The sequence below is a fragment of the Perna viridis genome, chromosome 2 (assembly GCF_037379345.1).
Source record: "Perna viridis isolate PV_CMFRI_1.1 ecotype Kerala chromosome 2, ASM3737934v1, whole genome shotgun sequence".
NCBI classification, from domain to species: domain Eukaryota; kingdom Metazoa; phylum Mollusca; class Bivalvia; order Mytilida; family Mytilidae; genus Perna; species Perna viridis.
The window spans coordinates 14,684,282-14,710,177 of NC_142446.1; the positions used below are offsets into that span (position 1 = coordinate 14,684,282).

The 25,896-nt window shown below is 32.3% G+C and overlaps 2 protein-coding genes across 9 annotated transcripts in view; one reads left to right on the plus strand and one right to left on the minus strand.

Moving 5' to 3' along the window:
• Positions 1 to 24,685, minus strand: part of LOC148623760 (serine palmitoyltransferase 2-like) — a 32,947-nt gene extending 8,262 nt beyond the window's left edge. Inside the window, exons 1-11 of one of the 3 annotated variants that reach the window (XM_088565837.1) lie at positions 24,577 to 24,685; positions 22,254 to 22,424; positions 20,297 to 20,451; positions 18,243 to 18,388; positions 16,514 to 16,638; positions 9,934 to 10,027; positions 9,177 to 9,282; positions 7,384 to 7,603; positions 3,897 to 4,011; positions 2,414 to 2,549; positions 1,118 to 1,247 (exon numbers count right to left, since the gene is read on the minus strand). In XM_088565837.1, the coding sequence (XP_088421963.1) occupies positions 1,118 to 1,247; positions 2,414 to 2,549; positions 3,897 to 4,011; positions 7,384 to 7,603; positions 9,177 to 9,282; positions 9,934 to 10,027; positions 16,514 to 16,638; positions 18,243 to 18,388; positions 20,297 to 20,451; positions 22,254 to 22,424; positions 24,577 to 24,663 (1,485 nt within the window). In that variant the 5' untranslated portion in view covers positions 24,664 to 24,685. Of the gene's footprint in view, positions 1 to 1,117; positions 1,248 to 2,413; positions 2,550 to 3,884; positions 4,012 to 7,383; positions 7,604 to 9,176; positions 9,283 to 9,933; positions 10,028 to 16,513; positions 16,639 to 18,242; positions 18,389 to 20,296; positions 20,452 to 22,253; positions 22,425 to 24,150; positions 24,273 to 24,576 lie in introns of those variants that run through there. The other 2 variants (XM_088565836.1, XM_088565838.1) reach the window with 2 other exon arrangements.
• A 140-nt stretch (positions 24,686 to 24,825) lies between these two features.
• Positions 24,826 to 25,896, plus strand: part of LOC148623761 (reticulon-1-A-like) — a 36,920-nt gene continuing 35,849 nt past the window's right edge. For 4 of the 6 annotated variants that reach the window (XM_088565845.1, XM_088565847.1, XM_088565846.1 and 1 more), the window contains exon 1: positions 24,826 to 25,247. In XM_088565845.1, the coding sequence (XP_088421971.1) occupies positions 24,908 to 25,247 (340 nt within the window). In that variant the 5' untranslated portion in view covers positions 24,826 to 24,907. The remainder of the gene's footprint in view (positions 25,248 to 25,896) is intronic. The other 2 variants (XM_088565849.1, XM_088565850.1) reach the window with 1 other exon arrangement.

The following is a 25,896-nucleotide window of genomic DNA, read 5'->3' on the forward strand; positions in this document are numbered from 1 at the left end:
ATGTTTACTAATCCTTTCATCCAATTGATAACATGTTTGAAGATGGCAAAACATTAATAAATGAGCTTGGCATATGTAAAATATCAATTTATTAACTATGATGGTGTCAATTTTGATGACATTGTTTTAGTGATACTCTTGATTTCCACACAACAGAAAATGTAAATATTTAAGGGAACCAGCATTGTATTATTTTAGTTAATAAAAAATGGTAGCATAAACAAACACATTATGCACAAGATTCTTCTATCTGCTTTGACAAATTGAAAAATACAGGAAATAAGACAGCACCATAATGGCAAAACAAGCAATTTGGAAAGACGATTGTCTACATCTAGATATACCAGTACAGCATAAGGTGAATTTGTTGTAAATATCTTATCATGAATAAAAGTAATTTATATTTCATGATTTTAATTTTTGCAGTCCTTAGATTGCCGCAAAAATTTTCAGTTACACAGTATATGGAGTGTCCTATGTGATCGTATGCAACATATTCACTAAGATAAAGACTTAATTCAAAATGACAGTTGCAATAGTATATTACATATGTTTCATTCTACAGAATCTATCAAGTCAATTATAAAGAGTTATGAATACAAAAGTATAAAAGAAAAGGTAGAAAGAAAGCTATTCTAATTACTTTACATAAAATGGCTTTTAATCATGGTTATAAAACAACAACTTTTAAATAGCAATTTTGACCTAAATCTGCTGTTCTCAAAATGGCATAAGTAGAAACCAATCTGGATAGACAAAAGAAATAAAATAGGTTTCACTGGTTACAAAGTTATGAAACAGACAGACATACAGGACAATCACAATGCAGCATTTACTACCATGAGCTGCAATTGAACTCTACTAAATCATTCAGTTTTCTAAATTGATTAATTTACAAGTCAAGTTTTTAAAACTAAAATCTGTGGAAAAAGAAAAACCAAATATCAAAGAAGCAGCAACAACACATTTCATACACTCAAACCCATAATGTCTCAATGAAGGAATTAAAAATCATAACACTCAAACCCATAATATCTCAATGAAGGAATTAAACCCATAATACATCAATTAAGAAATTAAAGATCATAAACTGGTCTAAATCATCATCAATACTTACTTGGTCTAACATTTCTCTGGTATGTGCAGCAGATAAACAAAACCTAGCACGTGATTCTATAATTGGAGTTGCTGGAAACCCCACTACTACAATACCTAGCCCCCGTTTCAAACATTCTCTTCCTAAGGCTCTGCAAGACAAACATATAAATCATGGCGTTTTGAATTAAATAAAAGAATGCTGAACTGTAATGTTACTAACATTATACAATAATACATGTAAGGAGAGCCTAATAGCAAAAAATTCTCCTTGTTTGTGCTCACTTCTCCCATTTGTCTCTTTGACAGGGAGAAGCTTTTGTAATAAATTACACAGACAAAAATGTCAATATTGTTATTTACTAAAATGTATACATTATTGTCTTGATAAGGCTGTGAATTGTACAGTCTTTGTCATGTCATATTTAATTAATGAATAAATACTGTAAATTTAAAAATATACAACAGAGTTTAGTTCATCAACATATTAACAATTGGTTAGTCTTTATAAATCTCTATAATTTGATGTAACATTTAAACATATAATAATACTCACTGGACAACAAAACAGTCACCCAGTTCTAATAACTTCAATACTTCTCATTCAGAAATTATTGCAAGCAGAAATAATTGTAATTTTATAATATAGAAGCAAAAAGCAATTTGGATCACCACAATAATTTACAGAAGAACATCTGAGAGGTCACAACAAACAAGTTTTACCATAAAATTACATAAACATCTTTGAGAGGTGATCAAGATGAGTTTTTTTCTCTCTAAAACCCTATATAGCACTCTATAAGAGGTTGAAACAAACATGATTTCCTATAAGACTTTAATATAACTTTTTGAGAGGTCATGACAACCAGAGAGAGTATAGATCATTATAAACAATAAATCTGGAACATTTTCTGGACTCCCTGGCAGATTATTGTTATCATAGTCATTTTTCATCTACTTGTGTGTCTCCCCAAGAAAATGGCATTAAATTGTGCAAGTTTCCATTGAATTTGTACATATCAAATAAGATTTAAAAAAAAGGTTCAGATCTTAAAAAGCACACTAAAAAGTAGATAATTCATTAAGATTTGTATAAATACTTTTCCAGCTTAGTGGCTAAAAATTTTCACTAATTGAGTTTCTGGGGGCATGGTCCATCCTATTGATAAGTCAACCCTTGTCCAAACTTCAAGATTTAGGGGTTAGTATGTAATGTAGTTTTCCAGAGGAAGGAAGACCATGGAGTAAATGGTTACAAAGTGATAGCTTGCTGAAACTTTTGGTCCAGGAAAACATTCAGCTTTACAACATTACTTACGCTATTTTTGATGGCATGAAAATTAACAATGGAATAACAGGTGAATCTTTGTTTCCATAAATGATAAAACCCATGTCATGTAACCTTCGTCTGAAGTATCTTGTGTTCCATTTTAACTGCTGAACTCTCTTTATACCTTTATATGGATAGAAACAAAATATATATGACATAGTTTTCTATACATTCAATTTTTTCAATGCCAACACCTTTCCATTGCATGAGAGTACAGAACATATTCCTCAATAATGGTAAATGAATATTTTTTTTACAGAAAGATTATACATATACTTTTATTTTCTACACATTATAGTATTAACTGTGTCAATTACTTTCTATATATATGTGTATATATAACTTTTTCAGTTATCATACAAAAAAAAAAACAAATTCTGTTACAATTTTAGAAGAGTAAGCGACAAGAACAAATGTTCTTGTGTGCACAATTTTCATAATAAACCCATACTATGATTAGGAACAGACTAATAGAACCTCACACGAAGCTGCACATCATGTTGTACAAGATATTCTCTACTTATTTTGTTCAAACAAATTTCAGTACAGCATCCAAGAAACAAGGGTAATAATTGACCATAGTTTTATAGTGCCATGAGATCTAAGCAAAAACTGGCAGTAGCATTATAGTACGAGATCCAACTCTGAGTAATAATTGACTATAGCCTTACAGTACCATGATATTTCAACAACAATCTACTTGTACATTGTATAAGAGTAAAACAGTAGTCAAATCATACCATGAGATCTCAGTAATAACTGACTGTCTGTAGTAAAATGGTATGATGAGATCTCAACAATAACTGACTGTCTGTAGTAGATCAGTATGATGAGCTCTCAACAATAACTAACTGTCATAGTGGATCAGTACAATGAGACCTCAGCAATAACTGTCTGTAGTGGATCTGTATGATGAGATCTCAGCAATAACTGACTGTAGTCAAATGGTATGATGAGATCTCAACAATAACCGACTGTCAGTAGTTGATCAGTAAGATGAGAACTCAGCAATAACTGACTGACTGTATTCAAATGGTACAATGAGATCTCAGCAATAACTGACTGTCTCTAGTCAAATTGTACGATGAGATCTCAGCAATAACTGACTGTCTTTAGTCAAATTGTACGATGAGATCTCATCAATAACTGACTGTCTGTAGTGGATCAGTACAATGAGAACTCAGCAATAATTGATTAAATACGTGTATACCAACTTATTTTTGTTGATATTTATTTCTATGTTATATGATATCAATTGATATTCACTGCTGTTTGTTTTTGTGACTTATGTTTTGTTTAATATTCAATTCATAATAAAGGAACTGCAAGATATTCATGTGATTTTTATGACGGCTTGCAAGTATTAGTCAGTGAGATCAGAGAAGCCTACTCAGTATCTCAAAAATAATTGACCATAGTGCAAATATGGCAATAAAAGACTTAAAATTTATCTTGTTACCTTCCAACGTACCATCAGCTCCCATTATAATTGACATAGAGGTGATAATCTGTTGTGTAACAGGTGGTGACATACTACAGGAATATATCGATCCATGTGACTCCAGTCTTAAATGATTAATTAGTTGCTGAAATTACATATAAAAAAAACTATAAGCCATCACATCTACAGATAATGAATTTTGACAGGAGTCAGACAAAAAAGTAGTAGTAATGGACAGACATTAAATTCAAGCTAATTATCAGATGAAGTGTAAGAATATCAGCACCATCAATTACTGGTACTCACAGTGAAGTGTATCTGAGACCTTAAGTACCAGTCCATATAAAATTCAGACACTGCTAGTGGCAAAGTAATTTATGGTGTAGAAAAACTCCCCTAACAAACGATGGTTTTTCAGTCTATATATGGTATATTTTTATATTACATTTCTGTTTTTAGATCATCATTTTTGAGACATATTCCAACTAAAATCAACCAAATCAAAACAATCTATATGATAGCAACAACTAAATGAAGAACTAAGACTGGTCATGTGATCAGAAACTAAGACTGTTCATGTGATCAGAAACTAAGACTTGTTATGTCATCAGAAACTAAGACTTGTTATGTGATCAGAAACATTTTCTGAACAAGAAATATAAGTGATTTCAATGGGTTTTTGACATGAATGAATTACCTTCTGTCGGATTTTTTTGAAACTGTTACTTATTATGATTTTAGACTATGCCTATGATGGATGGAGATCATTCTTTATTTACGGTGCAGTCATGCTGCTTTGGTGGGTAGAATTACAAAACCAAAAAAAGACATTAAAACATGCATATTCCCCTATTTTTACTTCTCGTCTTTATTTCTCTCCACCACAAATTGCTATGGGTGAAGTCTCATTTGGTAAGGAGAATGTATACATGTGCCAGACTTGGAAAGCTTAATACATTTCTACACAGCCAATAATTTCCTAATTATTATTAAATAAATAAATATAAAGATTTATCTACTGAAGTACTAAAAGACAAAACAGCCCCTCCACACTTGTGCTTTGTTGACAAATTGTCATAATATTTTTTAACCAATCATAGTTCTGGCCTTTCCTACTACATATATAGGACATCCCCGACGCTCCATCCATATAATCATTAGAATGCTGGATGAAAAGATGGATGCAATAAAATGTATTCTGGAAAGACACTATTCTCTGTTAAAGTTAGTTAACAATTTAGGTTAAGCGGTGGTCATAAGGCATTACTTCAGGGTTTAAAGACTAGCAGAAATCTAAATTATACTTGTTTGTTTTGTTTGTTTGTTGGGGTTTAACATCCGAGCAGCAATATTTCAGCTATATTCAGACAATGAACATGAAATGGATGATAAAATGAACATGAAATGAAAAAAAGAAAGGATGGGTCACAAGGATAATAGGGTCGACAAATTTTGATTGCCACTGGAAAAAGGGGGGATGGGTAAGGTCGGGCAATTTAGCCTCCTGTGGCGGAGCGCAAAGGTTCCTACTCCTATCGAATACCACAGCAGGGTTCTTTAACATGCAAGGAACATGGCATCTTTCCCAACACGGTGCACCACTATGGTTTGCGGTCAGGTTTTCCGTATTATAGCCTGATGACCCCAGCAAGTAACACGCCAGGTGTACCCCATTCCACCACCTGGGGCACACATCCCAGTTGCTCTGTGGGCAGAGCGCCTAGCCCCGGCTAGGTTTCTGAGCACTATTAAGTCGCCTTATACGACAAGCTTAGCGCTGCTGCAGGCCTATTCTTTTAACACCTGGACCTGCACGGGGCTAAATTATACTAAATCCCCAAATATTTAAACAGGAGTGTCTGGGAACTGTTCAAGTCCCTTATACCCAGATAAACAATAAGGCCTGAACCTCCACTAAAAATGTCAGCAAAAATGCAAGTATAGGTATGGAATCTAGAATTAGAAATTAGACTGTTCTGACATCATTAAATCAGCATGTCAATCCTGTTTTCTGTACATGTTTGTTTCCATTATACTATTGGAGTAAATCATAATGTGTAATAAAGTAAGACTATATAATGATATACTTATTAATGTGTCTAAAAATTATGTTTTTGAAAGAATAGACTAGAAAAGACATAATTCAAAGACATAACGGATAATATTTATTTTTCTTAAACAGTTTTGTATCATCCCTTTAAAGTTTGGAGTTGTACCTTGCATTTCAATAACATATTTACTCACATGTATTTATGTACATATGAATGATTGACCTTTACTATGTGCACGATAATGTGATTATATATTTTTATTTCTATCCATGGAATGCGGAGAAGGGGAGATAATCAATTTTATATTTTGTGCTACTTAATGTCATTATTTCAGATTTTCTTTTTTATTGTTATGACTGTAGGCTTGCATGGTTGAGACAATTTAAAACTCTAAACATGAAGTAAATGCATTGCACTTTGCTGAATAGTGCTTTTGTTACTACCCTAGACTAAACTATTAAAGTTGGTTCATAATAAAATTTATTTCCACTAGGAATCCTATATGTTATTTCTTTCAAAAAGGTTGAAATCAAATTGGTAAATGAATTGTGGTGAAACAACTTAAAATTATCATTTAAACAAAAAATGTTATGAATTATGGCTATAATGATATACCTTATCAACCACACAGTGATGCTTTACATATCATGCTCTGGTTTGAGATACAGGTACATAGCATGGCAGATTGTAATACTCATACAACCATACAGCATTACACAATTTACAGAATTTTTATTAATGCTAACAATCAATTATATCACAAAATATGAAGTATTACACTGATTTATTTTCAGAAACCAAGGAAAACTGAGAGAAAAGTAAAGGAGATGATACTCCTTTAATATGTATAGAAAAACAAATTAATCAATTTCTGGACATTTTAATATAGTCCAATGTTATAAATGAACTTTGACCTATCTGAGACTTGGAATGCTCAACAAAAGATGGATTTAATAAAGTATAAAATGGAGAGAGAAGTTATTACAGTGAACCAAGTGAAAGTATTAGAGGATAATTCTGGTTTTGTTGGCGACATTTAGTCATTATCTCAGTGTTTAATCACTAGCAAAAAATGAATCACACATCCCTCTGTATTCTGAATGGATTGTCATCAGTTTATTTATGTCAATTAGAGTGGTCCCTTCTTTCCAGAAAAAAACATGGCCCAAGCTACAGTACAATAATAAATGTTAGTGAATGAAATGCATTTGGGTCAAAGGGATCAATAATAAAAAGTCTAAAGCAGTTTGATACCAACCTGGGACAGACAGACATAGTATATACCTCTATATGGACTATTATGCTGAACCTGCATATCACATTTAAATCAAAGACAGAAGCAAATGTAACTATACTCCTAATTATCTCATAAACCAAGGAGAAAATTATATTATTTTCAGTATCAACATAAATATGCCAAAATTAATATAATGATTAGTAAGCAGTAATTTATTTGTCATATTAACCTTGGATCCACCAATATAGCCTCCAGCTGCACCAAAACTTTTTGTAAATGTTCCCATCATTATGTCAATGTCTTGGGGATTAAGGCCAAAATAATCTACTATTCCTTTTCCATTTGGCCCCATTGCTCCAATACTATGTGCTTCATCTAAATATACATAGGCTTTATACTTTTTCTTCAATGCAATGACTTCAGGCAGTCTAATAATGGAACCTTCCATGCTAAAATATACATAGTCTTGTTAGTAAGCATGCAGGTCGAGGAGAAACTAAAACAAACTGAATATAATGTAATTACACAGGATGAGGTAAAAACAAGGCATTGAGCTACAGAAAAAAATCCTTTGTATTAGAATCCTCCTTCCTCAATGTGAAATACAAATCAAATAAAATGCTTTGCAAAGCTGCTAGATATACCTGCAGGGGTCGAACCCATAACAAATTGGGCAAATATAGACACAAAATTCAAGCTCGATGTAGCTCTGAATTGGATTGTGTTCAAATATTTGATATAAAATATAAATATAAAAAAAAAGAAGCTAACATTAATTAAAAGAAAACCAAAATTACAATTAACATAGTTTCATGAATATTGTTTGAAATCTTTTGAAGTTATTGTGCGATTATGGGAAAACCCCACCTTCTTGATGAAAAAATTTCAAAAACTTGAAAATGGAAAATTAGAAATGCATAACAATTGAAGAGGGAGCCAACAATAATAGTAATATACAATTTTCCAAACTTTCATGAAAATTGGTACAACCAATACAGTTTTACTCCAACCTTTTTTTATGAACCAAGTCCAATAACTCTAAATCATAAAATCAGAAATTACAAAAATTTAAAGGGAGCTTTCATCAACATATATATACAATTCACCAAAGTTTCATCGCCATTGCAGCAAGAGGTTTTTAAGTTACAGTCTTTAAACATAAAATCCCCCCATTTTAAATGAATAATGTCCCATAACCCAAAAACAAAACAATTCTTTTTTTATTAAAAACAAAAAGGAGCTCATATTAACAGAAAGAAACAATTCACCAAAATTTCACAAAAAATTGTGGAAGCAATTTTGAGTTATTTTGTGAAGTGTGAACAATATATGGACACCAGTATCATATAATACGTCCCATTCAGACAGATGGGATTACAGAAGTTAAAGAAATCTCCATTTTTTTTTTACAATTTTAATTCAAAAATGCCAACAGAGTCTAATATGGTAAATCTATTGAAGAAATATATAATTACATGTAAAGATGATGGATATTGTAAAAAAAGTTAGAATTCATATTTCACAAAATTTCCAGCTCCACTGTTTCAACGGAGAAAATCTTTTTACAAGTTAGCAACAATAATGTACACTAAGTGATCACTCCTACAATGTTTCACTTAATAATCATTTTTGCATTATTATATATTTATATATATTATATTTGTGTAAGACAAGATTAAAATAGAAGTAATGTAAATTGTCTACCCACATCTGATTTGTTTAAAAAAATATATATCATTTTTTGGCGATACATTATATCCTGTCATTAATTAGTATAAAGATTGTCAATACAGTAGTTAGATTGATCTCAGTTGCATGTTTTGGTTAACAGATATTATTTTTAAGTTTTTTGTCCTTTGTTTCTTTTGAATTATAATAATATGATGGCAAAACCTAGAAAATTTTCAGTACTTACTTTTCCAATTTCATTTCAATGAAATGTGACATATTATTTGTTTTACACTGGTCAAGATTTCTAAAATGTCCAATTTCACAATGATATAATAACTATTTATGACATACCTGTAAATACCCTCTACCACAATTAAAATTTTTTTCCAAGCTCTGTGCGTTCTAGGTTGACCAAATATAACTGCATCTTTTAGTTTTTTTTCCAAATCATCCATATCTAATAAAATTACCATGTAACAAGTAAAGATTAGTTGTTTATTTATAAAAGCTTTGGGATACTATCCTTATAAAACTTTAAGTGTATCAAATTTTGAGAAACAAAATAATTTTGATTACTTGTAACTTTTCTATTACAAAAAAAATAAAGTGCATCATGTATTGGTGTTTCTATTTTTTGCACACACCATTCCCAAAATAAAATTGATTACAACTTTTTATTTGTTAGTTCTTTGGGTTTTTTTTTAGGAACTGATATGTATAATTTTTCCACTTCAATGTTATCCAAATATTAAGAATAGATTCATAATAAAAACATTCTTTTGTTTAGGTTTATTTGAATCGCAGATTGCAAACTATTCTAATTTAATGAGTCAAAGCTAGGTTAAGCTGTTAAAACCTACCATTATGTCTGCTGTTAACACTTATCATTATGTTTGCTGTTAAAACATACCATTATGTCTGCTGTTAACACTTACCATTATGTTTGCTGCTAAAACATACCATTATGTCTGCTGTTAGCACCTACCAGTATGTCTGCATGTTCTAAGTGATGGCTAAGTTAATATGGACCTGCTGTTAAAACCTACCATTATGTACTGAATGTTCGAATTGATGGCCAAGTTTAAATGGACCTGCTGTTAAAACCTACCATTATGTCTGAATGTTCGAATAGATGCCCCTGACAGTCTTGATCCAAGGACTAACGATGAATGATTAAGTTCGTCACTCAATATTAGACATCCCTGTGAAAAGAATGGAAATAATTCAATTCATTCATCAATAGTTAATGTAGTTTCTTATAAACAGGAAGACTAACATCTATTTTAACTTCAACAGAAAGCCTCGTGGAGCACAGCATAATATGCCTGCAGCCAGTTAACTCTGTTCAGTTGAGGCAAGTGTGGACACAATATTAGTTCTTGACACACTAAACATAAGGACATAAGTTTCATTATAGACACTATATAAAACAATATTATGAAATTTAATTTAAGTATTATTCAAGGTCTGCTTCAGGGTGCATTATTGGATCACTGTGTACCTCATTATCTCAAAGACAGTAAATGATTGTATTTAGGCTTGGATTCATTTAGTATTTATTGCACCAAAAATTTTAAAAAAAGTTCAATTTTTGGGGGCTATGGTCCCCTTTGGCCCCTTGCAACTCAAATACTAAAAGAGAAGTCTGAAATCTGATTGGAAATGCAGGCAGGGATTTCCAAGAGGAATTTAATAAAATATTTTTTCAAAATCTCACCAATAATAAAAGATGATTTTTTAGGGTATGGCCTGTTTTGGCCCCTTACATTTCAAACACTGTAAAAGATATCTGAAATCTGACTGAAAAATGGCAAGGCAAGAATTTTCATGAGAATTTAATAAAAAAAAGTTTTCAAAATCAGACCAGATCGTTAATGTCAAAGAAATCAGAAAAACCCTTGTTTCTGGCCAATTATTCTTACTTGGCTCAAGTCACAATCTCAAAAATCAATCCAAGTCTTCCTTTTGTGGCATCGCACCTTGTAATACAATTTCAAAAAGATTCATTCACTAATAGTCAAGTTATTGTCTGGACATGGGAAAAATGATTGTTTCTACCCCCCTTTTTCGTCCCCTAACTTCAGAAAAGTCTGACCATTATAGTATAAAATATTGCGGAACAATACTATAGATATTCCTATGCTTTCATTAGAGTTATATACAGTCAAACTTTGGTAGCATGAACTCCAAGGGACCATTCACATGTATTCGAGTAATTGGGAGTTCGAGAAATGGAAGTTTGTAGATTTCTGTATTTGTTTTACGTTGCAGTCCAAGTTCGATTTTATCATTGGAAATTGCTCAATTCCTACAGCATTTTTTTAGTTCTTGGACATTTTTCATTCACTTTTAGAAGTTTATGTGGATTTGTGGACATTAAAAATACCATGTTTGCATTTAAAAAACTTTCCGAGTTTGAGTTTCTTGGTCAATAATTTGTTATCATCTGTTTTCTTTGATGCATATATCTTGCCGACTTCGGAATATTCTCAAACTTCAATCAGTACTTTGTTAGAGTTAAACAACCTTATCTGTGATGACTTAGATATAACCCTAATGATGGGGTTTTAGTTTTTCATACCATTTATTAACCAAGCTGACAAAATGGCTGACGAGTACAAGTTAGTTCATATGTTCAAGGAAATCGAAGCTCAAGATAAACTTCTGACTGACCCATTTGTTCTAGTTTTAATACAGCTGCCCTAAAAAATATTCATACCAACTTTGATCCTTATAAATTTGGTTGTTTAAGAGGAGAAGATTCTCGAAATAACATGAAAACTAGGCATAAAATGTCGATTAAAGTGAAATAACTTCAACATGGCTTAACAGATTAAAATGAAAATTTGACCAAAGACTATCTCATCATGCTGAACCTTTTACCATGTCAAATTTTGGCTAAACCTAATGATTTTGGAGATATATATGCAAAAAAACTTCTGTCTGACCCCTATTTTTTATTTTTTTAGTAACAGCAGCCATGTTTTTCCACGGATCAAAAATCCCCACATCAATCCTATGCAAAATACCCAAGGGAAAATGAATACCAAATTTGGTACTAATTAGTCAAGTAATTTCAGAGAAGATTTAAAAGAAATAACATTAAAAATTGCAACAACAAAAAATATCAAAAAAAGGGAAGTAACTTCAACATGACATATCAGATTAAAATGAAAATTTTGACCAAAGAGATATCTCACGATACTGAACACTTTCACCCATGTCAAAATATGTCTAAACCAAACAGTTTTGGAGATATATGTGAAAAAATACTGTCTGACCCCTATGTTCTATTTGTAGTGACAGTGGCCACATTTTTAAACAGATAAAAAATCCCCATATCAGTTCTATTCATACCAAGTTTGGTTCCAATTGTTCAAGAAGTGTCAGAGGAGAAGAGTTTTGAAAAATTGTAAATGACGATCACGATGGACGCCAAGTGATGGCAAAAGCTCACATGGCTTTCAGCCAGGTGAGCTTAGAAGTAGATTTTTTTAACATGGGACCAATTATGTACCCCTTTTAACTCCAAAACAGTTAAACCTACTCTGATGAAAAAATTCAAAACAGAATTTCAAAAGGAACATACTGACATCTTTATCAAAAATGGGATCAACAATAAGCTTTTCGATCAATTTCCTACAGAGTATGGAGTCCACTGCCATGTTTCTAGAAACAATGAGTTAAAATTTCAAAAAGATTGGTCAAGTTTTCGTAAATAAACTTAAGTTAACAGATGCCAATGCTGATGACAACAGGGTGATATCATTATACGACTGAAAATTTTTTTTGCAGTGGTATAAAGGGAATACATGGTCATCAGAATTATCAAAATCAGATTTACAATAAACTTTTCTATCCATTATAATGATAACACCCATTTTCCCCCTTTTAGCCCCTTATTTTTAAAAGGGGTGGGGCAAAAACTTCCAAAATCCAACAAGTTCCTAAGAACAATGTGTTAAGATTACAAAAAGATTGGATAGGCTATTACTCAAGTGTTTGTAAAAAAAGAAAAGATAATGGTAGCCAAGATAACCACAACTACAACTGGGGGATACAATTATACGAACAAACAAGAGGCTCCCAGGAGCCTGAATCGCTAACCTTAAGAAATTGTCAAACAATTTTGACTCCATTAAGACCTTGGTAGGACTTATCATGTGGATTATTCCATCAATCGAAATTTTCATTCTATCTATTATAATTTTCAAGATATTGACTGATAACTGCAAAAAGCGTTAATTTTTTGCCTTTCAAGGGCAATAACTCTTATATGGAGTCCTTTGACACCTTTGATCCATGGAGACTTTTGTAGGCTTATAATAAGAATCATATCAGCAATTGAAAGTTTCATTCTATCTTAGTTTTCAAACTATAGGCTGAAAACTGTAAAAAAAAGAGTAATTTTTCACCTCTCAAGGGCAATAACCCTTACATGGAATCGTCTGACAACTTTGATCCCTGGAGACTTTTGTAGGCCTTATAATAAGGATATTTCAGCAATTGAAAGATATTGGCCAAACCTAACAGTTTTGGAGATATATGCAAAAAAATACTGTGCAACCCCTATGTTCTATTTTTAGTAACGGCGGCCATGTTTTTAACCAATCAAAAATCCAAATGGTCATTTTGTTAAGATACCCAAAAAAACAAAATACCAACTTTCACTGAATTCTGTGTAGTAGTTTTTGACAAGAAGATTTTTGAAACTAATAACATCAAAAACACCAAAAAAACGTCCAAAAAGGGCAATAACTCCAACATGGGTCAACAGATTTTCACAAAAATTTGACCACAGATAGATCTCATCGTGCGGAATACTTTTACCCATGTCAGCATTGGCTAAACCTAACACTTTTGGAGATATATGCAATAAACAGCTGCGCTAAGAGCGCAAGATACGCCCGTCTGTAAGAATAGCTGATGGTATAAATTTTAGAAAACAATAACCTGATTTCTGATTACCAAAAAATTAGTCTGTATATATAGTGACCAAAGTTTTTTCTTCAGTTATTCAAAAAGTATAAATGATCTTACAACTGTTTGACATGATGAAAGTATACAATAGCATTTAAAAGGGATTCTTTGTTTTTGAACTAGATGAAACTATAATAAACTACAGAATTGAAAACTGGACAAATAATTCATTATGTAATAATATTATTATGAGGTAAGACCTACAGTTAATAGTACAATTCCTTCTACTTCTACTGTAAGGAAGTCCATATTGCCTTGTGGTCAGAATAATAAGTTTCTAGGGTACCACTCTGATAATTGTCAATATTCATAAAAATCAAATCTATTGTAGAATTGAAGTCGTTTGTTGGTCCCAATATAATACAGCTTTTCAAAACTGTAAGTAAGCAGCAATCTTATGTCGTGGTAATTACATCAGATTTGACAACAATATAGATTTTTAAAAGAATAAAGTTCTGTAACTCTGGAACGACAAATAAATAAAGGGAGCCTTCTTCCATGAATATTACTATTGTGCTTAAATTTCATTTGAATCCGTAAAAGCGAATTTGAGTGATGGACGGACGGACCAATGGACGGCACGACGGACAACGGTATACCATTATACAACCATAATCTAGCATGTCTATAAAACTGAATGCAAAATTTCAAGGGTAGTATCAGTACAGCTGAGTTATTACATCAGATTTGACAATAATATAAATTTTTAAGTGAATAAAGTTCCGTAACTCTGGAACGACAAACAAAACAAAAAATTCTTCAAAATGGAAAGGGAGCTTTCTTCCGTTAATATTAATATTGTGCTAAAATTTCATTTGAATCTGTAAAAGTGAATTTTAGTTATCGCATGACGTGTGGACAGACAGACGGCACGACGGACGGAAAGATGGGCGAACGGACGGACAACGGTATACCATAATACTTCTATATAGATATATAAAAATCTGCTATCTGATCCCTATGTTCTATTTTTAGTAATAGTGGCCATGTTTTTTAAACCAATCAAAAATCCAAACGGTCATTTTGTGAAGGATACTCTAAGGAACAGTCATTATAAGTTTCATGCAGATCTATTCAGTAGTTTCAGAGGAGAAAATGTTTGAAGAAATTGTTAACAACAACGACAGACGCCAAGTGATGGCAATAGCTCACATGGCCTATGGCCAGGTGAGCTAAAAAATGTTTTTTGCGTGTATCAAGACATGCATGCATGTTTCTTGTCTTCTACAAAAACTCTTAAGAGTAAACTATAATTTAAAAGTATAATACAGCAAATAGTCCATGATTGCAATATATTGGAGGGGTTGGCTGCCTCAGCAACTTCAGTCAAGATAAATTTTGGAATAACCAACTGGTTCATATACTGCCCTCAAAATCATGATCTATTAGCTATATTATACTTTTTAAATGCAGTTTACTCTGAATAATTGGCATGGAAGAACAGAGGAAAATATGCACAACTTTTAAAATTATGACATTACATTTTTACTCTGAACGTGAGGCAGTCCATATAATTTTCTATTGGTCCATGACAATACATGGGCCGGCATTAATATCTATGAAAGTAAACAAATAAAAATCTAAAAAAGTATAATGTTAGCTAAATGTCAATTCCAACCTTCCCTGAAAATATGGAACCTAGTTTTCAGAGACTGATACAAAAAACCAGAAAAATGATTTGGGCCCAATATCCTGAAAGTTTGAGGTCATAACCCACAAAATCAATCCCAGTTTGAATTATTTGGTATGGCACCTCGAGAAGTTAAACATGAGGCTCCTGCGAGCCTGAATTGCTCACCTGCTTGAATTATGCCTTTCAAGGGCAATAAATTAAATAAGAAGTTGTCCAACAATTTTGACTCAAGAAAACTTTGACAGCACTTATCATAAGGATCATTTCAGCAAATGAAAGTCTAAATCTATCATAGTTTTCAAGATATTGACTGAAAACTGTAAAAAAAAAAGAAGTAATTTTTCACCTTTCAAGGGCAATAACTCTTACAAGGAGGCATCTGACAAGTTTTATGCCTGAAGACTTTTGTAGTCCTAAAAATAAGGATCGTTTCAACTAATGAAAGAATTTGGCTAAACCTAACGGTTTTGGAGGTATATGCGGAAAACTATTGTCTAACCTCTATGTTCTATTTTTAGTAACAGCCATCATGTTTTTCAGCGGATCAAAAAACCCCACTTCAGTTCTATGCAGGATACCCTAAAAATCAACCATACCCAGTTTTGTTTCAATTGGTAAATTAGTGTCAGAGGAGAAGATTTTTGAAAGAAATAACATTAAAAATAGCAAAAACCTTTGTAAAAGGGCAATAACTCCAACATGGCTTAATAGATTAAAATGAAAATTTGACCGTAGATAGATCTCATCATGCTAAACACTTTTGCCCACGTCAGAATTGGGCTAAACCTAACCGTTTTGGAGATATATGCAAAAAACTACTGTCTGATCCCTACGTTCAATTTTAGAAACGATGGCCATGTTTTTCAACAGATCAAAAATCCCCACATCAATTCTATGCAGGATACCCCAAGGAACATTCATACCAAGTTTGGTTCCAATTTCTCAAGTAGTGTCAGAGAAGAAGAGTTTTGAAAAATTGTAAATGACTACAACGGATGTCAAGTGATGGCAATAGCTCACATGGCTTTTGGCCAGTTGAGCTGAAAATTAAATGAGAACAATTACTTAGACTTACCTTCCCAACTAGACTTGGCATATTCATTGAATTGGTGGCAAAGCCCATTGGAAATGTTATGGCTGCTTCAACCCCTAAGAACTTTGCTACCAACTGATCAAGTTGTTTGTGAATGTCCAGATATCCTGTATCAATAGACATGTCCTTTCTTAAAAAGCTTTTATATACTTTAATAACCATAAAAGAAAACATCTTATGTCATTATATGTATAGATAACATATTTTTCTGAATTTTGCAAACATATAACATTGTGATTAAAAAAATCTTGAAAGAAATGAGATCTTGAAATGAATCTCATAACATTTTACTGAATCATCTTTGGAAAAAATTTTTAATTTCAAACAATTCATTTACAAAAAATCTGTTTCCATATACATGAAATTCATAATCATTCAAGGAATGTTACTAAATAGTGTTTCATTACTAAAATCTGGACTGTCACCTATTAGAAATTAAATAATAATAAGGAATGTTTCTAATTTTTAAAGAGGTAATACAAAATAACCTGGTCTTTGGCAGTTAACACTTACTGGTATAAATTGCTTAAAAGTGTCAATTGGCCCTAACATAGTTAATGGGTATAACCTATTCAAAAATTTGAAACATTCTTTATTATTATTTAATTTCTAATGGGTGACAGTCCAAATTTTAACAATTGATTTGTAATCAAACATTATTTAGTTTGGGATTATTTAAAAGGCAGAGTGCAGACCAACTGATGTCATTAGTTACGTCATTAAACCAAGCCAGGTTATACAAAATATAGATTGCTCAAAGAGAACCAACTAATCAGAAAGCTTGAAAAAAATCAAATTAAATTATTTATGAAAAAACTGCAATGTTTTAGTTGCAAGCGAAATAACACAACTACATGATGCACGATAAATATCAAGCATTATTTTCTATAGTGATTTCATTGACAGTATTTTGATTGACCAATTGTGCTTAAATATCCAATGGCAGATGTTTAATACAATATTAGAATGTTTGGTCAGTGGAACAGATCCTGCTTGGTAATTAAAGAAGCAACTACCTACAGGTATGTACATCACACTTCCCACATCACCCACTAAGGCACATTATTCTGACATTGAACCCACAAGTTGCCACTCCATGAGAAAGAAGTGACTACCAATTCAAAGTTTTGGTATGACCAAGCAGGGCACAGAACCCACAACATACTGCATGCGAGACCAGCAATCTACCACTGAGTCAGTTGAGGTAATTTTGAATACATTGATAAGCATTTAAGTCAATCCTTGTAATTGAATCTTTATATCAAAATACAATGACAAAATCATCACAAACCATTGATGTTACTATCACAAGTATAAATAACATCCTCAATGAATATTGATGATGTTACTATCACACAAAAAGACTACATCCTTACTGGGTATAGATGATGTCACTATCACATGAAAAAATTACATCCTCAGTGGGTATTGATGACATCACTATCACACTGAAAAATTACCTTCTCACTGGGTCTTGATAATGTCACTATCACACAGAAAAATTACATCATCACTGGGTATTGAAAAATAAAAAAAAAACATGGAAGTCTCACTTTCTAATTTCCTTCAAAACTTTCTTACATGTATATTCATGCATTCCATATCAGGAAAAACTAAAGTACTTTTAAAAGGACTTTAAACTGTGAACTGTTTGTTATGCAATTTAGACGCATTTTTATAATCTACCTCAATTGACATTATAATACAATACCTAGTTCCTGTCTACTTGCACAACATCCAATACCATACTTCATAGCAGTTTTTTCAACAGCTTCAGCACAAGGTCCAGTGTTTTCAGCAAAACCAAGGTAATTATAAGAACCAAAATTCAATACATGATGCTTTTTTCCAGTTAATCTACAAAGTGTTAATCAGTTAATAGACATGATGTGTCTACAGACAATGCTGACGATGAAATGATACCATTATAAGACTGCAATTTTTTTCAGTCATATACAAAACAACCATCATGGTTTTGATCAAGTGAAGTATTGTCTGTAAACACTGTTACAGCATTGCAATAAATTTCAGAACTGCAGAAGAATGCACATTTTTCCTTTTTTTCTCCAAAGTTCAGTTTAATGCACACCATCTGTACAGAAAACAACGAAATACACAAACAAGAACTTATCTTTTTTGTGGTTGACAAAATAACCAAATTGCCAGTGCCTGATGTCAGTTTTCATTTTTTTTTAAAATCTACTTAAACCAAACAAACTTATCTGAACTAACCTGTAAATGAATATTGTTTAGGCAGGTTCCACTATACATTACGAAACACTTCTGCATTAGTGGCAGTATTTATATAATTTGATTTATATTGTAAAACTAGAATAGATTGCTTGATAATGCTCCGGGTAGTCATGCACAGTCATGTTGAAATTAAGTAGGCAAACATGATCACAACTAATAAAGATTTTTCTGTGAATCAATTGGAATTAATATGTACTCAATAAGCAATGATGTTACATATTCAATAAGGTACTTCAAAGCACTTCTATTGCCTAAAAAAACACAAATCAAGTTTTTCGTATAATTTTTGTTACCACTAATGTTTTAAAGCTGACAGACTTCTTATCTATGATTCATTTCACAGTGTCAATACCATCCACATCACTAAACTAAACTAATACATATAGGTTAAGGGTAATATTGCTGGAATATACATTGAAGAACAATGCATATTCACTTCAAGTACCAATGAAGATATTGAAATTTCACAATGTTAAAAATAGACATGTATCATTTAATAAGTATTTCATCAAATACGCAATTTTTCAGGGGCATAATAATAATATGATAATTAACTGGAACGAGTGAATAACAAAAATATGATCATCAGTGTCAAAGATTGCACAAGTTATTTTGGTTATTTCATGTCCTTTATTGTGTGTGGCCTACAGTGTCTTTGTCCTAGGAATATGGTCTTTGGATTTTTACCCTGCACCATAATTACAAACATTTAAGTAACACCTCCAGCTAAGAATCGTGCAAAATGTGATCCATGGGTTAAAAGTCTACATATTTTTATTTTTGATATTTTGTTTAAATTGCCATAATAAACAGAAAGTAACATTTGGTTTTTCATATAACCTGTGTTCATAGGAAATAAAAATTATATAGAATGCACTGAAAATTCTAAAATTCTCTGTAAATGACAGTCAAATACAATAGAATCATCTACTGGATTTTCAATGTTGAATATCCCCTAAGCACTGACAGATTTGAATGAATAAATACACATTTCTTCATATAGTCTCTTAAAACATCTTAATTACAAAAATAAAAATATGTAGCCTTTTTTTGGGGTGTAGCACATTTTGCAGATTTTCCATGATTATAACAAAGACAGCTACTTTACAAATGTACAGAACTTGTTCTGTTCACAAGTTAAATTTCAAGGTGTTCTTTGGTTATTTTCTATAACTAATTTGATTATCATTTTTATTAAATAAATTTCTCAATGAAATTATTTAAAAAAAAAAATTTAATTAGTAATTGATGGATTGATATTCCAAATCATAAGTAAAATCAAATTAAGTTAATGTGACAAGAGAAAATTGTTACGAAGTTTTGGAGGAAGAAAGCCCTACAGTGAAATTACCTAATTTATTTCACATGTGATTTATCAATTTATTTCACTAAGAACATTGGATAATTCACAGCTATCTATATAATAAATGTTTGTATATGTACAAATGATTCATTTTTTACACATATGCTTGGTTGTAAGTCTACTTCTAATTTAATCCTTTTTAAGCTTACTCAAAATTCCATCCATTATCAGGAGAAGTACGCTCAAGGATGTCCATTTCTGCACCAGCCACACTACATATTGGTCTATTCCAACAGTCTCGTATCCTCCTATACAAATTTCTTGTGTAAAAGCTTTCCCAGCTCTGGTATAATGGCACATATCCCTAATGAAAATAGAAATGCAACTTCATAAAAAAAGAAACCTATTCACCAAAAGTATCTCTGCTACTGTTGAACAGTTGCAGCTTTCTTAATTGGCAACTATTTTAACTTGAAATCATTGAGATGGAATCAATCTCTGTGCCCCACTCCATGGCAATTAAGCCATATACATTGTTGTATATGAATCTGATTTAGGTAATCAACCTACATCCCAAATATCAAAAGCCTACAAAAGACAAAAAAAGTTTGGACAAGAGTTTGTCAATGAAAAAACAGGAATTTGACCTTGAGGTGGAAATCAAGGTCATAATCCACTTTAAATGGAACGCGACACAGCATCATCCACACAGCAAATATCAAAAGCCCACATCAGAAGACAAAAAGTAACAGCCATGACATGAATTTGTCACTGAAAAAACCATTATCCATGGTATAAAACATATCATCTTTACGTGATCTACCCACACGCCAAATATCAAAACCACACAGCAAAAGACAAAAAAATTACAGTCTGGACACAAGTTAGTCACCAAAAAAAAAAGAAATTTGGCCTTGAGGTCAAAGTTCAAGGTCATAGGCCCAAATCCATGGTACACAACACATCATCTTTAAGTGATCTACCTACATATATGTACATGCCAAATATCAAAAGCTCACATCAAAAGACAAAAAAGTTACAGCCTGGACACAAGTTTGTCACTGAAAAAAAAAAACAACAGGAATTTGACCTTGAGGTCAAAGTTCAAGGCCACAGGTCAATTTCCATGTTATGCGACAAATTGTCTTTAGGTGAACTACCCACATGCCAAATATCAAAAGCTCACATTGAAAGACAAAAAAGTTACAGCCAGGACACGATTTTGTCACAGGAAAACAGGAAGTTGACCTTGAGGTCAAAGTTCAAGGTCATAGGTCAATATCCATGGTACATGACACACCATCTTTGGGTGATTAATCCACATGCAAAATATCAAAAGCCTACATCAAAAGGGGGCTTATTAAAATTAGTATGTTTAATATTTATACAATGATATAAGTACTTTCCTTATAAGAAATAATTTAAAAAGAAATGACTTATCTCTATATCATTTTCACCTTAATTAGAAACAAGCTTAAAGGTTATCTCTAATCGACAACATATCTGTCCATTGTGGTTGGCACTTTTTTTAACAAATGGTTGGCATTCCAATGGGAACAAATTGTGCTCCTCTACTTGCTGACCTATTCATTCACTCTTATGAGGCTGACTTTATAGCTGATCTGATCCATAAGAAAGAATATCGTTTAGCTAGATCCTTTGATCTCAGTTTCCACTATAAGTTTTATGGTCATCATCATGAACTTGTAGATCTTTACGGTGTATCCATCTGCGCCATGAAAACTGATTTTTTCAAGGTGTCATAGTTTTCCTTCCCTCTTTTGTCTACCCTGGACGACTTTTATGAGCAACTTGGCCGGTGTTTCTAGAAAAGCAGAGGACGCTTACCCTACCAGTGCACCTGATCCATGCTCCCAGTTTTTAGTGGAGTCCAAGTTACTCATTTGCTTTTGTTGCTTTGTGTGTATGATTAGTTACTTTGTGTTCTTTGTTGTGTATGTCTGTTTCCATGTCTAGTCTTAGTCCTTGGATTACATTCTTTTGATTACCGCTATAACCTTGGTTCCCTTGATTACTCTTTTCATAAATTACTAGTATTTAAATATCACTACATGTAATACATCATATTAAAAAAAGATAATATCAAAGATAAAATAACACTTATTTGGTTGTAAAATTACTTGACAACATTAATATTGTAATTACCACAAGCTTTGGTTCTGTACATGATTTGATCTTTTCTATACCCAGACTTCTCAAAAAATCTCTAATATGCCCAATAACCACAAGTACAGCATATCCCAAGTAAGTTAAAACAGCAATTATAAGAGGTGTCTCCTCAAAGGTTTCTACAAAAGCTTCATCTTCAAAATTATTCTGAAAAAAAAAAAGTTGTAATGAACTACATGTACATTAAGATATACATGTATATAGCTTATAAAGTATTTAAGGAATGACTGCAATATTTTTTCTGTTTATGAAAAATTATTATATTAGAAATAACCTCAATTATGAATGAATATAGGGAATACATACAAATTATTATTCAATGACTACAACTCGGGCATGTGTATCACTCTACATGCTTTATGTCAATTTTACTTTCAGAAAATGCAACTGGCCACCATTTCTACAATACCCTTTCATACTATTATTTGTGTGTGTATTTACCAAATCAGAGACAGCCATGTCAACAAACCAGTGATCTGACTTGATAAATGCAATTTGCATCATGTTTTTGTGGAGACAGTAATTTTGATTACACCTGGTAGTAGGTTTCAAAGTACATGCACAAGATGTACTTAACATAATTTATCATATCAAGTTAGAGAATAATGAATGCTCATTTCAGACCAACTATCCGTACATTAAACCATAGAATATAATTTTACGGCTGATGAATTAATGATCCAAGTACATGTAAGTGATGTCTGTGTACAAACAATTTCACAGGTGTAAGGGGGTGCCCTGGCTTTCAAAAAAATTGCCAGCAGCCAATTTTTGTCTCCAATTTTCAGAAATTTGAGCAAAAATGGGTCCCAAAACATGATTCTTTAAAAAAAAAAAACAGTAAGTCCACTGATGGGTAATTTTTGTCAATTCATCAAAATACTGTAATCTTCATTCATCATATATATGCATATATAAAGCAGCTTTTTAGCTATAGTCTCAGCCAGGATCTAAAGCCATTACTAGTCACTTTTCACATGCATAATAATGTACAATGTAGTAGTACTCCAGAAATAATTCTTTTATTTTATCAGGGACTTTATATTACTATATTCATATGATCCTTGATTTTAAAACTTGTTGACCTTTGTACTTTTTGGTCTTATTAAATTTATCTTATAATATACTTTAATTTTTTTACTTGGAAATTTTCAACAATCATAATTCTCTTTATTACTTCAGAAGTTTCGTGGTCATCATCATGAACTCAATGGATCGTTATGGTGTATCAATCTGCATCATGATAACCGATTTGTTCAACAAGTCATAGTTTTTCTTTCCTCTTTCGTCTACTTCAGACTTGACTTTTTATGTGCAACTTGGTATGTGTTTCTAGAAAAGCAGAGAATGCTTACCCAACCTGTGCACCTGCTCCATGACATAGGTAGAGGTTCAGTAACTCAATATCATGTATACATGTTACAGAAAATTGATTGGTATTTTTTCCCTAAATATTTAGCCACTAGCACATGTCAGGGTAGGAAACTCACTCAAATTCTAGCCAGTCCTGAATACAATTTGTCAATATATTTACTATATGACTATATAGATTTTTGCTAAAATTAGCCAAATACTAGTAATAGCCAGTCTCAGGCAGGCAGGCAGGCTACAATTTCTAACTCTGTACATGTACATGTAGCTTAAAGAAAAAGTAACATTTATCTCAATAAAAGAACTTAAATATTTATAAGTAAAATCATACATCAAATATAATTTGATAATTTGACCTCCAACTCTTCAACTTATTAAGTGGAAAATGGCAGGTCAGGTTTTCAATTCTCATGAATGATGACAATTGACATCATATTATTAATCAAAATATGACTAAAGATAAAAATCTTCCATTTACATAAATAATAAAATAAAATCTTACATTCATTTTTTTTCATATACCAAAAGCAATGTCATGAAGTATTTAAGTTACGTAATTTTTCAATAAGTTCAAAAATCAGATCTGATTTGTTTTGACAACCATGGATATTTACAAAGGGGAATAATTAGAATGTTTACAAAATATAAAAGTCTACTTGGGCGTGTCGAGTCGTGTCTTTGACTTTGATTAATGTTAACATTGGTCAATAAATAAATTATCTTTAAAAATGAACTTTATCACTTTAGAATAAATAAAATCAGTAAAGTGACATTCCACATATAAATGGCTTTTTGTGTACACATTTTTTTCATCGCTCGGGATAGCTACAGCGTGTAAGTTAACGCCGGCTTTTTCAACTGTCTATCAATCCTACTACAAGAAAAAAAAACATGCTTCTTTTTTTTTAATTAAAGTGCACATCCATACCTTCGCTTTAAATCCATTTTCAATTTTAGAATGAATACCGTTTGTTCTGCAATTCAACCCATTTTTTGACTTCGGTTTTCCTGCCATTTTCTCAAACAAATTCCAAACACTGTTTGAAAACTACAATATCACTCGACAAAACCAATATTTTAAACCAATCAAAATTGTTCTAACAAACAATCAAAAATAACAGCGGGAAAAGGGGCACAATCCCAAAAAAAAGTTCCGAATATAATTTATGTCTTGCGCATGGCAATACGTCATTCTGCAACCATTGCACGGGACTGCAGTGTGATTAACGTAATTATATCCCAAATATCGTTGGAACAAAATGGCAGATGACCTGTTAGGTGATTTTCACAGTGACAACAATTTCCAGTCAGAGGAATTTGAAAAAGTTGATAAGATTCCGGAGCAGGATGAAGAAATTTCGTCAAGCATTTTGGGTGAGGAAGCAGAAGCTGACCGTTACGGATCCGGTATTCGCGACACGGTCGATCAAACGTCTGATCTACTCAACATGGGTTCCAATCTACCTACATTTGCACAGAATGACCCCTTTAGTGTACCCCCGGCTCCCACAGCTCCCCCTAGAGATCTAATGTCTGCCTTTGAAGATAGCACGGTTAAAAGTGAATCCCAACCTGAAGTACCAAAGCCTTTTGTCGCAGGTAATTTAACTTGTGCTATTCTGGTAAGAATTTCCCCGTCCCTGCAGCCTTTTTTTTATTTGATCATATTACAAGTCCTTATGGCTGGAGCATGAATGATTTTGTAAATCATCTGTATCGTGAATCTGGCAAAGTGCTAAACTTGGATTTAAATTTTCAACAAACTTGATTCTCTTTTTAAGGTTGCCTGAATATAGCTGAAATATTGCTGCTCGGGCGTAAACCCCAACAAACAAAACAAACAAACAAACCTTTTAAGTTAAAAAATTTCTTGGAAACTACCATGGACCATTAATTGTTTTGTTTGTTTGTTGGGGTTTAACGTCCGAGCAATATTTCAGCTATATTCAGATGATGATAAATTGAACATGAAATGATGATGAAATGAAAAAGGGATGGGACATAAGGACAATGGGGTCGACAAATTCTGATTGCCACTGGAAATAGGGGGAGGTGGGTAGGGTCGGGCAATTTAGCCTCATGTGGCGGAGCCCTATGGTTCGTACTCCGGGAGAATACCACAGTAGGGTTCTTTAATGGCGAGAAACGTGGCATCTTTCCCAACACAGTGCAACACTATGGTTTGCGGTCAGGTTTTCCATGTTATAGTCTGACAACCCCAGCATGTAACACGCCAGGGGTACCCCAT